The sequence below is a fragment of the Cercospora kikuchii genome (assembly GCF_019650295.1).
Source record: "Cercospora kikuchii DNA, contig_00002, whole genome shotgun sequence".
Classification (NCBI taxonomy): Eukaryota; Fungi; Ascomycota; class Dothideomycetes; order Mycosphaerellales; family Mycosphaerellaceae; genus Cercospora; species Cercospora kikuchii.
In genome coordinates, this window is record NW_025408583.1 from 3,749,993 (window position 1) to 3,766,609 (window position 16,617).

The window sequence follows — 16,617 nt, forward strand, 5'->3', positions numbered from 1 at the left end:
GAGTGGGCGCCGCAGCTGTGCTGGGATCGACCCCGTGGGAGCGCGGAAAGGCACACGACGTGTCGCAGCTGGGCGTTGCTCACGAGCCTAATTGACAGCGAGCCTGTGGACGGCGGGGCTGCGGTGTGGCGGTGGAATCGATGCTCACGAGGCCATCGTGTACAATGTCGACGGCACTACTATGGCGCTTCTCGACGTGAGTCGACGGAGGCCGTTGCTGCGGGTTCGAGAGCAGCAGATGGAAGTCTGGACGACTTCTCCACAGGAGCGTCACAGGCTTCTGGGTAGCTCTCCGCGCCAACCCTCGTCCGCCGGGCCTCATACGCCTACGCCTGGAAGTCCGTACGTGCGATGGCCGTGCTCGCCGTGCAGCCCCGATGATGGATGACGTTCGAATTGGGGCACGTTGCTGCTGCTGCGCATTGTCCTCTCCCGCGCTCTGCGGAAATCTCGCTGCGACCTCGAGATCGCTCCATCCACGATCTTGCAGCAGCGGGTCAGACAAAGCACACGCACCAACGAGCCGATTGGCTACAGACTTAGGACACTGACTGACACGGCGTTCTACAGACCTCACGCGGTCCCGACACGCTGGGTGGACGTTACCAGCTTTTCCATGCGCTAAGTGTTCATGTTCATCATGCGTTATATACCAGCTGTCAGTGACTGTTCTGCTTCTGCTACAACCCAGCGAGGACCGATACTTCAGTCTTGCCGTTCGGGACTCGTGGTCCTCGCTCTATGACCTGGCCATCGACAAATGTACGTGGCTGCGGCCTGGAGTCCATCGATGCACTGAGCTTTGTCACGAAGTTGCCGTTCCCCTTCCCAGCGACGCTGCGTTGAGCCACCTGCATGAAATCAAACCGCACCTCAATTGGCACGCCCTTGACGCTGGGGTGCAGGTTCTTCCATACTTCGTCCAGGCGCACGTAGCGCAGCACAGCCTCTCCGTCGCGAAGTCGCCCTTTCATCTGTGCCACGGCTTTGACCCTGTCTGCGGCCCTCTGCATATCTTCTTCAAACGACAATCGATCGTGCAATTCATTGTCCATGGCGGTCTGATCAGGGAGATGTTGTGGCAAGCTTGCTAGCACGGCGCCAACCCGATCGTAGTCGCTGACGAGAACGTCCTTCGTGTCCCACAATTCTGCCAAGCTGCCGTCGAAACCGGGGGCGCCATTGGCAAGCATCAGCTCCAGCCCATGTCTGCCCACTAGCGGTGCAGCTTGCACATTCGTCACCCAGTATGGAGCATCATCGCCGGCCGGGAGCGTTGCATAAGGATCTTGGTGCTCGTGCTTGAGTACTTGGAGTGGTGTGAAGTACTGAACCAGGTAATCCAGAGCAGTGTCGCTACCGTAGTCAAAGGTCGACGACGGATGCAGCACGTGGGAGATGGCGATCGGTAGGGAGAGCGCAACGCGCTCATGATGGCGGATCTTCGCAGCGATCATCGCTTCTTGAAGACGTGCTTGCTCTTCCTCTGCGATGCGTCGTTCTTCTGCCTCCCGCGCGGCTTGCTCCTGACGTGCCTGCTCTGCCCGTCGCTCCTCTTCGAGCTGTCTCTCTTTCTCTGCAGCCTGTCGAGCCGCTGCCTCCGCCTCTGCCGCGGCCGCCGCTTCCACTTCTGCTTGCGCAGCACGTTCCTGCTCACGTTGGGTATCAAGTAGCTGAGCCTCGGAGGAAGCTTTCTCCTTTGGCGCATCAGCTTCCTTGTCCTCCGAATTTTCTGGTAAGGTGGGCAAAGACGGCTCAGCTGGCCCACGAACAGATGATGAGCGTCTGCGAAGCCGCGGAGATGAGGCTGCTGGCTGTGCTGAGATACTCTTGCGTCTGGCCTGCTCTGGCGTCCGACTAGCAGGACTCTCCGGTGGCTTCATCGTTGCTTCCTCGCTATTTTCTTCTCCCGTGGCGACATCGGAACCAGAGTCTTCGGATGACTCGTCAGAGGGAGCTCTGCCGCTGGCTACGCGCATGTCACGCTTCGACATGAGCCTCCTTCCATTTTTTCGTCGCGGCGCCTGTTCGTCGTCGCTGTCCTCTTCCTCTTCATCATTGAGAGGGCTCCGCCGCACAATACGACGCTTGCCTCCATCTCTCTTGGTGACCGGGCTGGAACTGCGGCGTTCTTTCGACCCAGCCCGCTGATCGTACAAATGCTGCAACAACTCCTTCTCCTCACGCCAGTTGGGCCCATGTCGTTCTTCAGCAATCTCAGGCCAGGTCTGACCTGAGCGATTACGGTATAAGGGATTGAAGTTGTCCAACTCAGCGAGCGACTTCACCATCTCCAAATGGGACGTTCCCAGAACACTCAGCATCGGTCGTTCCGGTCTCTGTAGTGCCTTCTTTTCAGTCATTTCGGCGAGTAACATGTTCACCAGGTATGAGTCCCCAGTTTTGGCTGCGGCAGCGATTACGTGATTGTCGACGGGCACACGTGCGTCCAAGAATTCCTTGACACCATTGCGATCATTAATCTGCACGAGTTTCAGGAGATTCTCATAGCTGCGGGCCATGAAGTGCAGCTCCTTTGTAGGCCCAGCTCGGTGCCGCATCTCCTCTTCCTCTTCACGTCGTTGACGTGAGCCGCTGGTGTTCCAGACCTCTATGGCCCTTCTAAGGGCTGCACGTATTTCCTCGGCATCGTCAGTATCATCAGTGACGACGTCGAGTGCCTGCTGTCCCTTGAGATTTTGCCTGAGAGGATCAACGCCAGCCCGGAGCAAACTATGCACAACGTCCAGGTGACCGTTCTCTGCGGCATCGATCAGAGGAGTATCCTTGTCCACGTTGGCGCAATCAATTTGGCATCCTTGATCAATCAGATAATCCACTACTTCCACATTCCCGTTGAGTGCCGCAATCTGAAGGGGCTTATTTCCAGCAAATTCGGCAAGCTCCAACTGGTCGGGGTCTCGATTTCGCCATTCTTTCACTTGGTCCAGTTCACCGGCCTCGCATGCCTCCGCGAGTCGCGTGAAGCCATACTTGTTGACGTGTCGCTTGTGTTCTCGCCCGGCTGGTCTACCGGGAGTCGATGTCGACCGTCCCACGCCTCTCTGAGGTCGCCGATTCTCCGCGTATCCATGAGAAGTCGTTTCTGAGGACGCATCCGACTCTTCCCACGCCGGCCGCGCCGCTTTCACTTCCTTGATCGGGCCATGAGTCCCCGATCTGCGCTTTCGATTGGAGACCTCCGCGGCGCCATCTCCTAGCGCAGATTGCGTAGACACCGCCCGGCGATGACTGCGCAACTTCGGCGACAAGGAGAGTTCCGTCCTGCCGATGGCCTCTTCGGAGTGGAGACCACGAAGTCTGCGCTTCGGCGGCTCGATACTTGGGCGTTTATTGGGCAAGCTTACTGAAGATGCTCGATGTTTGCGCTTTCGGGGGTTGGGCGAATGCGCACCATTTCGTGAAGCTTCGGGCAGCTCCGAGAAAGCACGAGATCGCGATGAACCGCGCGATGGAGGATTGGCCGACGATCGTGGGGAGCTGAGAGAGTCGCTAGGGTCGTCCGCGCCAGCGTCTATATCCATGAGCTTCTCATCCTTCACATCTTTCGAGGCTGTTTCCTTTTCCACGCTCGCGACAGTACTGGGCACTGGCGACGGCTGGGCGGAATCATCCTCGTCGCCGTCAGTCGGGACAGGGAGACCACCGATGCGATGCTTAGCCTTTGGTCGGCGTTCAGCCTTCACGAGCATCTGCTTCTCAGCCTCTCTCCGCTTCACAGGACTATCAATCAATGTCTCGGCCTCAGAATCGCCATCCTCGTGGTTGCCGTTGGGTGCGACGGGCTCTACACCCGTGTCATCGCCTTTTGTGCTCCCTGCGCGCTGTTCGTTGCCTGTGTGCGAGCCTCCTGGTGATGATTTCGATACCGTGTCACTTGTTGCATTCGTCTGGCCCGAAGTGTGATTCCCGTTGGCGTCAGTGCTGTCGCCTTTGGCAGCCAGTCCAGTCTCCAGAGGTGCCGGATCTGGCGACTTGCTACCATTCATGCCGTTCCTTGCAGAAGACGCCTCGCATTACACCGTCGTGGGCGGTGATGGATTTCGGGCGCGTGCAGACGCGGTCAAGCACAGTGACAAGTGCAGGGCTGCTGCAAGTGGCCGGTGTCCAATGGGAAAGTTGCGCGCGATCGCGATGCTGGGTAAGTCGCGCGACGGAGGTGATGTGGGCGTGCGGTGTGGTCTCTGTTTGGACGGGAGAGGACGTGACGAGGTGGAGAGGTCAGAGGTCCTCAAGGCTGCCAAGAGACTAGACGGCGCGGATCAGCATGATTGGATCGCTACCACAGCCCCCAAAGCGCTGTTCGTTGACATGTCTCACGTTTCTCGTCCTACGCAACTGCAAATGTACCAGACGCCAGCATCATATATCAGTTTCCAAAAGCCCTCCGCAACTGAAATCCCCAACTTCTCGTGTAACGCTGTCTCCAAGACTAAAGCTGGGCAGTCTGCCTGTGCGACATGGCTGCAAGCACCACAGCTACTCGCAAATGATTCGGGCTAGGAGGTAGGAATGTCTTCACATCACAGCACATCCGCCGCTTCTTGCGCGTCTGCGCCGTCCTCCGCCAACGCCAATTCCCGGTGCGTGGGCGTCATCCTCTTCATCAGCATGCAACAGCTGGGCCTGACGTGCTCTACGCTGTCGCCGGTGCCGGCCTCCACCATTCGTGCTGGCTTCTTCCTGGGCGATCATGAACTCTGCCCACTTCCTCTCGAGGCGCCGGGCCGCGATGAAATCGCCGCGCATCACCCGTTTGAAATGCTCTTCCACGGTAGGCTGATAAGTATAAAAGCACTTTAGCTGAATCACCTCTGTGGGAAATGTCGAGCTTTTGACAACTTGCACATTCTGCTGTTTTGCCATGTCATCCCCAAGCAGCTGTTTGGGCTGCGTGGTGATGGAGATATCCGCGTTCCTGGACAAGATCTCGCGCACACCAGTCCACGTCACATTCTGACAGTCATAGGCTACCAAGCGCAAACCCACGGTAGGGTTGAATGAGTGCGGTGCAATTCCGTGGATTGTCGTGCGGCCGCTTCTCTGTCGAACCATGCTGGCGGCTTCAGTCAACACCAAGTCTCCAATCCGAGTGTTGTCCATCTCGACAGAGCGAAGGCTCGTGCACGCTTTGATCACGGGCATCATTCCCACGTCACCCATATTCTCACAGTATGAGATACTGAGATGTCTGAGTCGTGCCGCGCAAGGAGAATTCGCCAATGCATGGAGAGTACTATTACTCAGGTCCTCGAGCTCTTCCAGATCCAGATGTGTCAGCAGAGGCACAGTCGGCAGCAAGTCCGTCAGCGTCGCGTCAAGGATACCGTGGCATTTGGATAGCTGCAGACCTTCGATTTCAGGGATATTGTTGACGAACGTACGCACTCCCTTGTCCGTTATTGACCTGCACCTGGTGAGGTCGAGATGCTTGAATCTCCGAGGAGGCACCATGGGTCGGCCTGAGATGTAGTCGATCTCACTATCGGTGCCTTCGATTAGAACCGCCAAGGATTCGTCGGACAGAGTATCGCAGTTCATGAGTATAAGACGCTCCAGGGTGTTCCGCTCGAAAAGCAGCTGCATAAAGCTCAAGTCATCCCAGCCTCGGATTTCGCCGGCACGCAGGTCCTTGAGAAGTGGACAGCTTTCTACGACCTTTCGAAGCCCACGTGTATCAATATTGTTGCACCAAGATATGTTCAATTGTTCGAGCTTCGGACAATTCTGAGCGATGATCTTCATCCCAGCATTGGTGGCGCCGGCCAAGCCAGACAAATTTATGTGAACCAGCCGGCTATTTGACCACAGAAAATTGTGTATAGATGCTCGATCAATCCGACAACCCTCAAGTGAGAAGTTTTCCAAGTTGGTGCATGCGTCGGAGAGGCCTCGGTAGTTCCATCGTTCGCGAAGCTGAACACATCCTCGCAAGTTGAGATCCCTCACGAAAGGTCCTGCAGCGGTGATGATTCGAACAAGAGCGTCTCCCGGTATGTCCTGGTAGAAGCCAGCGGTGTCCAATATAGCCCACAGTTGTCCGTCAAAACACATCTGGTGCCACGACTTGGACACAATTGAACAACGTACGATCTCTTTTGGTTCAAGATACGTTAGAATCTCCATTTTCAGCTCTGATGGTAGATCACGCCAAAAGTTCAGATCTCGACGTGCCGGTCTCTGCTTCGTTATTGGTCGCGAGAAATAGTCCTCATCGACCTCGATGATGCCCGGCTCGGGAGCAGGTTTGATCGTTGATCGGTAATCTGTGGGTAGTCCCACGGACATTTTGCCTTCATGCTGCATCAGGTATCGAACACGAGCAGCCTCATCAAAAGGCGGGCCTTGGACACCTGGAGTGGTTGCCGCAGACGCGGGTGTTGTAGCATATCCAGCGGAATGCTCGCGATCCAGTGCAGTGCCATATGCGGTCGCTGAGTTAAGCGATATGCACGAGATCGACCCTTTGCCATTGCCATGGTATCCTCTTGAGCGCGATGTGCTGAGCTTGGCTATGGAAGGCGAGGAGGAAATGCGGTTCAGCCCGGCGAGGAGTTTCTGTCGGCCTCGCAGCTTTCGAGGCTGCTCTGCAAATTCCTGGAACGGTGGGCTAGATGGGTTTAGACTACGAGGTGAGCCGATGGGGTTGTGTGCCTCGTCGAGCGACTCCGTAGAGCCGCTCGCCGTAGGGGCCGCCATTCAACGCAGGTCGCTTGTCTGAATATGCAGCGGTGTTGTCCAACTTCACCGCAGTATCAGCCGTGTTCCCACCGTCCTTGCTTTTGTTTAGCTCAGAGAGAAGACAGGCAGACGTTCGTGACGAGGTGCGATGTCTGAGGGGTGGCTATCTGCAGAGCTTGTGATCAGCACGTCCCGCCCTTCATGCTATGCTGTGGTCATACGGACAGTTGCATGCGACAGGCAAAATCTTCAGAACCAGATTCTCTACCACTGTGTGAGCCAGCGCTCCCAGGTCCTTAGGTCATGAGGGCGTGCAAGCAATGTTGCGTTGGACGGCGAAGATCGCGTCTTATCGCAGCGATTAAGCACGATGGCGGGGTTCGGCAGGGCTGAATTGCACGCTGCACTGGGTTGGAGTTTTGCTTCGTGACTCGGAACACCAAACAATTCGCAAACAGTACCCTGTGACAGGCTAAAACTCACACCCTGTCCGTGTGAATGAAGGTGGAGTACCGGTGTGTCGTAGTGACGGGGACGATGGCGAGGTCGTTGCGGGACAAGAACATCGCTCAACCTCGTCCGAGCACACGACAAGGCCCCACGGCGTTGCGCGATGCCAAAAGGAGCATGGCATCCGGCGCAAGGGTAAGCGAACTCTCGAGCAAAGTCTCTCGGCGAGAGGGACCGAGAATAAGAACGAGGACATGGCACAGGCTTGCGAGACTACATACTCTTGTGGCATCGCGATACGAGCGTGCGACAATATAGACTTGACTCTGGACCTGCTTCTTGCGGTCCCCAAGCAGCGGCATGAAGAGCGGAGGACTGCGAAAGCAGTAGACTGGGGTATCGCAACCCGCAGCCAAGGCGCTGGAGGATCGCCGACAGGCCTGCATGTGCGAGCCATGTGGACTGGGCCGGGCTGGGGCTGAGCAGAGACAAGACTAGACAGTATTCCTTTTCCACCTATGAATTACCATCCACACGTGCGGGCAGTCACGGCACTTCATGCAGGGCATACTCGCATCTGGACCCTACTTCGACGCCTTCTGCAGTGGCCTGTTGGCTGTGGTCTACCCTGCTCCAGCGTGCTGCAAGCGTCCTCGGCACTAGTGTGTGGTCCTGGCAGAGGATGTCCGCAGCCGCACAAACGGCCTACACCTCCACTCACCACCTCGCTACAATCATCCCGCATGATGGAATCATGTCTTCTTGCTCTGTTTCTTTGCCTTGGCCTGTTCCGCGTGCTTTGGGCCCAAAGTCTCCATTTCCTTCTCGTCCCAGCCCTGGCCGCCAAGCTTGGGCAAGAATTTGCCAACACGCTTCTGATACAGACTGTATTCGGGATACTTGCCGCTGCTTATGCGCTCAGTGAGTGGTGTACTTCCCTGAAATACGAGAAGGTACGCAATGGCACCACAGCACGTCCAGTTGTACATTGTGTCAGACTGGAAGCAGGACCACTGATAGAGGATGACCCATAACGATTGCTCAGCCGCGAAGTTGGGATGCCGACTATACTTCCAGAGCCCAGTGGTTACGAAACCGCGGTCCATTTGAGCTCGGGTCCAGCCAGCGGGAACTTTCGCAGTCTGTTGATACTCCTTCTTAGCGTTTTGGTAGTTCCATTGCTGCTGGTCAGCGAAGTACGTGAGTATGACAAGGGCCAGCAACAGTCGCGCAATCGTCATATCGAGCGAGGTCATCTCAGGCTTGAGCTGTGAAGTGAGCATGAGCACGTATGTTGGCAGGGTGACGCTCCAGAGAAGAACCTAACACGCGTCAGCAAGCGAAAATGCTGTATGAACAGTACGCTCACAATTTGCGTAGAAGAGATGAACAGAATGTTCAACATGAAGAAGCCAAAAGACCCGATTTGCTTCTTAATGAGCTCCCATCTGTAGTCTTCGCTGCCGATTTGATATCCACCCTTCCGCCAGTAGTTGTACGTCAAACGTATCGACCATATTACGCTGAACGCCAGCACATGATCGACTCTTTTCGTAGACAGCCCGTTCAACCGAGCCCAAAGCGCATAGTGGAAGTTGAACACGGTTGGGAGTATGCTCCAAACTCTATCCACCTGGCTGTAGTTTTTGTTGATCTCCGAGGCGATCAGGAAGATGGGCGAGAGAGCGATGCACACGGCAAGTCCAAAGATGGCGGGATTGGTGGAGACGTATATGTGTTTCAGCGCCTCGATGTCTCCGAGTGCCGCGTAGAGCTGGTTAGGGAGCGCGTAGAGCTGAGGGAGGAAGGGTTCGAAGGTCTTGCTGTACTCTGCACACTGGCGTAGCGTCGTAACGGCTGGCAGCGCTATATCGACTGCTGTTAAGGGGATCACCATCTTGATGGTGGTGTTGGCGGGAAGAGACAATACTTTGGGGGCCTGCACGCGTCAAAAGTCGTCTGGTTTCTATGACGTGCATAGCAGCCAAGGCCAATGCCACGACCTTCCAGCTTGCCAGCTTCCTTCTTCTCTTCCCCCTCACTTCCCACAACTTCGACGATGCGACTTTGCCATCGCCGGTCAAGAAACACCGAGTGACCCAAGATCTCTTTCGAGAACACGCGAGTGATAGTCCTTCGGATGTCTCGCTCCAAGTCGTCCGTCCTGCGCTGCCGCAGCTGTCCGACACGTAGACACGCCGATTGCAGAAACATGGACCCGAGCAGGCGCCGCCGACTGAGGCCATGTGGGAATAGTCGTTCAATGTGAAGACCCACATGCCGTGTTCTCAAGCGTGAGTTCGTGAATGTGAAGTGAATGGCCTTGTTCGTCTCGTGCAGAGACCTGATTGTGGGCACTTCGTCTTCTCACCTCTCCAGCTTTGGCCACTCCTCCACTCGACCTGCTCGACAGTCACCCAGTCCGCGAGTTCAGCTCGCAGCTTCCGCAACCAGTCTACTTCCCTCAAGCCCAGTCACCATCATTTCCTGCCATGGCCGCCACAGTCAGCACCCCGGCACCCTCCCTCTCGGCAGGAGAACTAGACGAGAACTCGGCCAATGTCTCTGAGCATGTCGATGAGGAGTTCACGAACTTCGAAGATATTCTTCGTCAGGATTGGAGCATCCTCGAGCGCGACTCTGTGCCTCTGGCGGGTAGAAATTCTGAGGTGGATGGTCCAATCGATCCATATATGCTGGATGATATGCTCGTGGACCCTGTTGACGGCACCGAGCAACCGAAGAGGAGTCTTCGGCCCCAGCAAAGTACGAAACGGTTCCGAGATCCTTGTTATGACCTAGATAATAGCGGCGACTACGACCCTGCAGAACAAGAGCGCCTGTCTCGGCAGCGACTAAAGCGCAACAGAGCAAAGAAACGGGTGACAAGATTTTCGGACAGCGACGAGTTGTGTGCGGACGAGGCTGCAACGGAGGAGCACCACTCTTGTCACACCGACCGACAGTGTTCGCAAGACGCAGGGAAATCATGCATCGTGTTCCGCGTGAACAGCGAGCAGGGAAAGAGAAGACTCGAGGAGTTGCTATCATTGTCCGCGAACTCAGCCGATCCCGACGTGAAAGGCTATGTAAGCTGTTGTGCATCACGGTTTGAGAATACAGCTAATGCGTGTCCAGGCACTTCGACGACGAGCACCTGGCGACGTTGCCACTCACGACACTCCCAAAGGTGAGCGCGGTAATCTTGTCGGGCACCCGATGGCACGCGGTTGTCACGAATGCGCTGAGCTACACGATGAGTGCTCGCTGCTTCATGATGAAACATCCTGGCCGTGCCACCACTGCCAGGCTGAGGGCAACGACTGCCGCCTTATCACAACGCCTAAACGTTTCAAGGCTTGCAAGTCTTGTGGAGGGCGTAGGCTGCCCTGTTCATATACATACACACGGAATCACGGCTCCAGCTGTCAGCAATGCGTGGCCAGCGGAGCACCCTGCGTCGCAGGTCCAGCAAAAGACTTTATCAAGTTGCGGGCCAGATATCCTGCCCTTGAGGAGCAGTTAGAGACAGCCGATGTCCCTGTGAAAGCGCTGCCGTCTTCGCTCAATCGTATAAAGAAGAGTCACAACAGGAACAGGCGGAGAAAAGTACCAGGAGATTGCCTAGAGTGCTCCACAGAATCGAGGAGATGCCAATACCAGCTCGATGACACTGGACAGTATGACAGTGCTGGATGCATAAGCTGCCACGATAATGGGCTTCCCTGTACGATTCGCGAGAAGCTGCCTTCGGCTCTGGTGAATGATAGCCCACAGACCGACATGCCTGCTAAGATCTCGACGTCAGAGGGTAGGAAAGACGTTGAAGGTGAAGAAGGATCTTCAGAACGGCCGTCTGCCATCCAGCCGAAAGTCATGATCCGCAAGATTGAAACCTCATTCACGGTAAGTAACCCGCGTCACAGGGCTCCTCCCCTGGATATCTAGCGGATTTGACTGACTCTAACTGCTACTGGTATCCGACATACTTCAACTGCGACGACGCCGAACATTCGGCCAATGTGCGCGACTGTTTGTTCTGTACATCACCAGAAGCTGCTATCTACGGCTTTGGCCTGAGACAGACGCATATCGAGGACCATCAAGACAGCCGTCGGTGCGAAGAAGTATCGAGGAGGATGAGGCCTACATCAATCTGCACCATATGCACAACAGCACGAATGAATGTACTGCTTTGCGAGGAGCACGATATGCGGCCTATTGTCGGCGTGTACAAGCAAACGGGCGCAGCATGTTATGAAGAAGTCGATGTGCACCATGTTGAGGACTTGAAGGGCATTTGTGCCATCTGCCCTCTCCAGGCCGTATACGAATGTGCTTCGGAGAAAAGCTCAACAGAGGATGGTAATGGCTGTGGATTACGGCTTTGCGAGCCCTGTGCTCTTAAGGTTGAGATGGAGCACGATGGAAACCTACGACACACCCTCTCATCGCTACCCAGCAAAGTAGGCGAGATGCTACAGCTGCGTGCAGATTGCGAACTGCTGAGGGACGATGGAGCGTTGCAGAGGTACATTCAATGGCTGAGTATTGGCTCGCTTGCCACGAACAAATCTTTTTAGGCTTGCTATAGAATACATTTGTTTCCTGCTGCAGTACAGTCGCCAGTGCAGTGTGCTAAGTCACGAAACCATGAGACCCAGGTGCGGAAGCGGTCACTGCCGTGGACGGAGGCACAATCCAAGTGCGAGCAGTCTGTGCTCCCAAAAACCGTGCCAGGAAGAGTTTGACCAACCGAACGCCATGCTACCCAAATCGCAAGTTCAAGTTGTCAACTGTCGGCCAGTATCGCAATTCAAGCACCATTTTTGCCGGCGTCTAGGTAGTCCTGCCCGGCATGCTCGTATTCAGCAGAGAGGTAGACATCGACACGCTTTGACAGCCATTGGGTCATCTTGGCCAACTCTTCGCGTAGACGACTCACTGACTGCGCATCCATATTGGTGTGGACAATGAGGTCTGGCATAGAGACTGTCTCAAGTCAGTTCCGAGTACCAATATGGGTGGTCTCTTCAAACACTCACCGAACAACCGAAGCAAATGCTCGCATCCGTACACGTCGCAGAATGTCTTGCCAGCATAGTCTCCAGACCCTGCCTCGAGCTTTTTGTGCATCTCGTAGAACTGAGGACGTTCGAAGCGGTATAGCAAAATGCGGCCCAGACACTTGTTGAAATATTCCTTCATGCCGGCGATGACTTCTTCGAGGATATCTGCATCTGCAGAACCAGCTCTTCGATGTACACTCTCGGACTGTTGGTAGTCGTCCAGAAAGCGTGTGATTGACATCGAGGATGGAATCTGAACCAGCTTCTGCTCCTTGGTCACCTTCTCCCAGTCGTCCACTAGTATGCTCTTGAGGACATCCGGTATGAAGAGCCGTACAGCTGGCCTACGTACGAATTCCTCTTCCTGTATCCAGACGTTAGTCCCAGTTCAAGCAATCGCATTCAAAATAATGCGCGGGCGCAATGAAAGGCTTCAGCAAGAGTGCGACAAGACGTGCTGGCTGCCGGGTACCAATTTTGTTTTGGGCACCGCCTGGCCGGGGACTTTTCACACGAGAACAAGACAACTTGCCTTATCTATGCCTTCGACATCTCTCGAGCGTTTCGTCCCCCGTGGGGGAGGTGGAGCCGCTGAGCTTCGATCCTCGCTCCCTCGTGCCGAAACTCCTAGAAAGCATGGTTAGTATCGCGTGCAGCACTTTCTGGCGAGCCCTTTCGTACCGCTTGCAGCTCTTCGTTGAGCATCCATGTCCTTCTTCAGATTCTGTGCGAGCTCCTTGTTCTCATCGGTGAATTTTCGCAATCGCTCTTGTGGAACCCAGTCATCCCACCTGTTGTTGAAGCAGTGTCAGCAATAGTTGTCTCACGGTCAGATACAGCCCCAAGTGGTGGCTGTCACTGATACAATGACCGACACCGCCACATAAGATCGGATATGTCGCATGGCAGAGGGTACCCAGAGGACCTGCATGCTTGTCGCCTCTGCCATGCTGTTGCGGATATGACGGGCTGGACAAGAGTTGACTGATGCGATCGAAGTGCGTGGAGACTCGGACCACGAGCGAGGCCTCGAGCCACGGACAAGATTGAACTTACGTATTCTTCCAGCCCTTGTAGTGGACGCGATACTTGTGGCCGCCGGCCTTGTCATCGGCATCTTTGAGCTTCGCTTCGAGGACCTTCGCCTCGTAGAGTAGTTCTCCGTGAAAGCACAGAACACGTTCGTCTTTGGCGTACATGGCTTGCGTCCCGGAGGCAGGCGCCATGTTGGTCTTCAGTGAGATTCGGCGAGCTTGTTGTTTAAGAGACTATTCGCTTGTGTCGCACTTTGGCAGTTGTGAGTTGTGGTGTATATTGGGATTGTCGCGGCAGTGGAAGTGGAAGTGGCTAAAGTGCTGTCGCGTGCGGGAAGGACAAAGCTCGGACGCGTCGACCACAAACGCCTGACTACGCGTTTCTGCACACTTCACGACTTGGAAACATAACGTGGTGAATCTATTCTGCTCATGCTACGAGTCGACTACTTGAAATCCGCAGCGTGCCGTCTACGTGTGCCCGAGCGACCAGATTGCGCATGAAAAATATTGTCCTACTCCTGGCCTCCGCCCAGGTCTTACTTCGGCCGCATTTGTGGCTGTTCATTCTATGTCTCGTCGCTTACCTCTACTCAACTCCACGCGACACAGATTAGGGCGAGCTGGTAGACCACTCTATGACCGGCAGTATTGCTACGGGGCATGGGCAAGAGTGCACGTCGGGGAAACGCGCAAGACGTCTTCGGCCAGGGCCAAAATTCGCGCTGGCTGGATTACTCAGAGCATCACTTGTGTCACATTTCGTGCAAAACCGACAGGTAAAGAGAAGAGAACTCACCTTAGGAATTGGGCTCGTAATGATCCGTGATACTGTAATAGTTCGTGATGAATATCTGCGACGCAGAATGTGCATGGTTGGTGCTTACTAACCTGTCCGATAGAAACCTTCCATTCTCCCAGCAAGTGCAATCATTGCAAGCGCACACCAGCCGTCTTCTGCCTCTTCCCTTGGGCTTGTCCCACGTTCGAGAAACCGGCCTCGTCGGAAATGTTCAGAATGCCTTTTGATGCATTCTTCTTCTCGTCTTCAATCTTTTTGAGCTTCTTCTCGGTCTTTTGCTTGCCTGAGCCCTTGCCATGGAATGCGTGACTCAGGTGTTTGAAAGCCTCCTTCTGATTCATCTCGCGTCCAAATTCATCGTGGTACTGCAGCTTGACGTCTGGCCTGTATTCCTTGTTGAACTTGTCAGCCAACAGACGCGCGATAAACTGCTCCCTTTGCTCGTTCTGTTGGCGAGCAAGCGCATCGCGCTCCCGGTTGCTCATTTTATCGAAACGACCACTGCGACGGTCAGCTTCGCGCTGTTCCTTGGCTTTGCGATCATATTCATCGATCAGGTGCTGCTTGTCTGCAAGGAATTGGGCCCGCCGTCGCTCCCTCTCGGCCTTCTGGTCCGCATCGGCATTGTCGATCAGTCCGCGCTTTCGCAGCATGGCCAGTGAGGCACCAATACCTTGTCCGATCATGTTCTCCTCTTCTTCGAGACCGGTCGCCGTGAGGTCAACAGGTCTAGAAGTCTCGGAATTCTCTCGTTGCGCGCGTTCTTGAGCCTCTTCGGCGTCGGCATAGGACTCCATCTTAACGTCGCCATCATCGTCGGCTTCTTGGTCATGAGTGACCTCATCCGGCGTCCGGGCTTTGCGTGACCGTTCCTCCTGCAGCTCCTTCGGTCTCTTCAGGTTGGCCACGAATTCAGATGTCTCGTCAATGACGAGACCGCCTTCCTCCTGATCAGGCTCATCGATGGCCATCTCCTCTCGCATTCGACGGGCGATCTCTGTGGCATCGGTCTTCTTTCTCTTCTTCAGAGCTTCTCTGCGGGTAGCAGCAAGCCTTGCCTGAAGATCGTCATCATCGTCGAAATCGAATGCTCGCTTCTTTGCGCTGGAAGACGCGCCCTGTGATTGATCACCATCGACATCCATCGAGTCTTCCGGCTGCTCTGTTGATGTCGGTGGCACGACATCATCCTCATCAACGGCTTTGTGCCGTGTCTTTTTCTCCTTTTTGCTCTTCTTGGGCTTCTTGACTTTAATGGTGGATGGGTCAACGTAATCGGAGGTCGGCGCATCTTCCTTGAGAATGTCGAGGCTAATTTTCACTCCCTTGCTTGCACCGCCAGACTCCTCCGCTGCAACTTTGCGTCGAGCCTCGATACTGACGCCGCTGCCATCAAGCGTGAAACGCTTTTGTTGCCTCCCGTCGATGGTTTCGTCGTACTTGGACAACAAGTTTTGTGTGCCATCTTGCTCAGTTGGATCGTAATCGGGACGCTTCTTCAACAGTCGTAGCTTTTCTTCCAGCTTCTCCTTCGCCTTCAGGTCCGCATTCTCTAGTTCGTCGTCCTCGCTGTCATCGCCAATTTCTTGATCCTTGAGAGTGAGCACTTGCTCGCCGGTGAGTTCGTCGAACTCAGTAGCCTCGTGGCCGACCTTTACACCAGCAAGATCACGGGCAGTGTACTCGGCTTGTTGCTCCCGCGCCGCCAGCTCCTCTTCCAATTTCCGTGCTTTCTCGATCTTTTTCTGTCGCTTTTTCTGTTGCAGCAGCCAGGTTCTCGTATCCACTTCTTCGCCATCGTCCTCTCCCAACCCTTTACCCTCCAACTTGGCAAATCGAGCAGCCTGATCACGAGCCTTCTTCATAGCATCTTTCCGCTTCTGGCGCTCTTGCTTCTCCCGCTGCTCCGCCTCATGCTTCTCCCAGTTCTTACCTGCTGCTGCAGCGCGCTTCTCGAGGGTGCTCAAATCATCGCTGTCTTCAGCATCGCTGCCACTGTCCTCGCCGCTCTTGAACTGTGGTCCATCGCCGCCGGGCACTGGCAACGGCGCCATGCCCAGCGAGATACGGACCTTGTTCATCTGCTCGATATCAGCTGCTGACGCCATCTTTGCTGTTACTGTCAGTCAGTAGTTGCGCGTTCGAAGGCGGCCAGCAAGATGTTCAGGTAGAGCACAGATGCGCGTCGGCGAAGTCGTCGCCAAGCCCGATCTGACTCGCGACTGCTCAAAAACTTTCCGCAGCTTCTTCCAATTTCTCTTCTCTCTCAACCACAATGATCTGTGTCCAGCGGTCCCGACGTACCTTCGGGCGCTGAGGTTGACTGCTGCGACAATTCAACGACCCATGGAACCTTCACACAATACAATGGAGCACATCCGGTTGACAGATCTGAGAGCAAATGCGACGCGCATCTTGAGCTCCTCGTGAGCTCGGTGCGTTGTCCGGGCGCTATATTCCAAAGCGTTTCTGAGCCCGTCGGGCCTTGAAAGTTGGGACAAACCATAGCTTGCCTACATTCTTACGGTCTTTGGTCACCTTGTTGCAGCATGCGAGACGA

General features: G+C 55.1%; 6 protein-coding genes across 6 annotated transcripts; 1 reads left to right on the plus strand and 5 right to left on the minus strand.

Annotated features, from left to right (window-relative positions):
* Positions 1 to 680: 680 nt before the first annotated feature.
* On the minus strand, positions 681 to 4,010 carry CKM354_000370100 (uncharacterized protein; the record flags this gene model as incomplete). Its single annotated transcript, XM_044798912.1, has 1 exon — positions 681 to 4,010. The coding sequence occupies one exon, from the start codon at positions 4,008 to 4,010 to the stop codon at positions 681 to 683; it is 3,330 nt and encodes a 1,109-aa protein (XP_044654847.1).
* Positions 4,011 to 4,539: 529 nt separating this feature from the next.
* On the minus strand, positions 4,540 to 6,720 carry CKM354_000370200 (uncharacterized protein; the record flags this gene model as incomplete). Its single annotated transcript, XM_044798913.1, has 1 exon — positions 4,540 to 6,720. The coding sequence occupies one exon, from the start codon at positions 6,718 to 6,720 to the stop codon at positions 4,540 to 4,542; it is 2,181 nt and encodes a 726-aa protein (XP_044654848.1).
* Positions 6,721 to 7,904: 1,184 nt separating this feature from the next.
* Positions 7,905 to 9,049, minus strand: CKM354_000370300 (uncharacterized protein; the record flags this gene model as incomplete). The annotated part of the gene is made up of 2 exons (XM_044798914.1): positions 7,905 to 8,474; positions 8,522 to 9,049. The coding sequence occupies 2 exons, from the start codon at positions 9,047 to 9,049 to the stop codon at positions 7,905 to 7,907; spliced, it is 1,098 nt and encodes a 365-aa protein (XP_044654849.1).
* Positions 9,050 to 9,644: 595 nt separating this feature from the next.
* Positions 9,645 to 11,735, plus strand: CKM354_000370400 (uncharacterized protein; the record flags this gene model as incomplete). The annotated part of the gene is made up of 4 exons (XM_044798915.1): positions 9,645 to 10,241; positions 10,291 to 10,342; positions 10,619 to 10,963; positions 11,101 to 11,735. 4 exons carry the CDS (start codon positions 9,645 to 9,647, stop codon positions 11,733 to 11,735), a joined length of 1,629 nt encoding a protein of 542 aa, XP_044654850.1.
* Positions 11,736 to 11,968: 233 nt separating this feature from the next.
* Positions 11,969 to 13,447, minus strand: CKM354_000370500 (uncharacterized protein; the record flags this gene model as incomplete). The annotated part of the gene is made up of 5 exons (XM_044798916.1): positions 11,969 to 12,144; positions 12,198 to 12,585; positions 12,754 to 12,848; positions 12,903 to 13,012; positions 13,278 to 13,447. The coding sequence occupies 5 exons, from the start codon at positions 13,445 to 13,447 to the stop codon at positions 11,969 to 11,971; spliced, it is 939 nt and encodes a 312-aa protein (XP_044654851.1).
* Positions 13,448 to 14,185: 738 nt separating this feature from the next.
* CKM354_000370600 (U4/U6-U5 snRNP complex subunit SNU66) lies at positions 14,186 to 16,165 on the minus strand (the record flags this gene model as incomplete). Its single annotated transcript, XM_044798917.1, has 1 exon — positions 14,186 to 16,165. One exon carries the CDS (start codon positions 16,163 to 16,165, stop codon positions 14,186 to 14,188), a length of 1,980 nt encoding a protein of 659 aa, XP_044654852.1.
* Between the last annotated feature and the right edge of the window lie 452 nt (positions 16,166 to 16,617).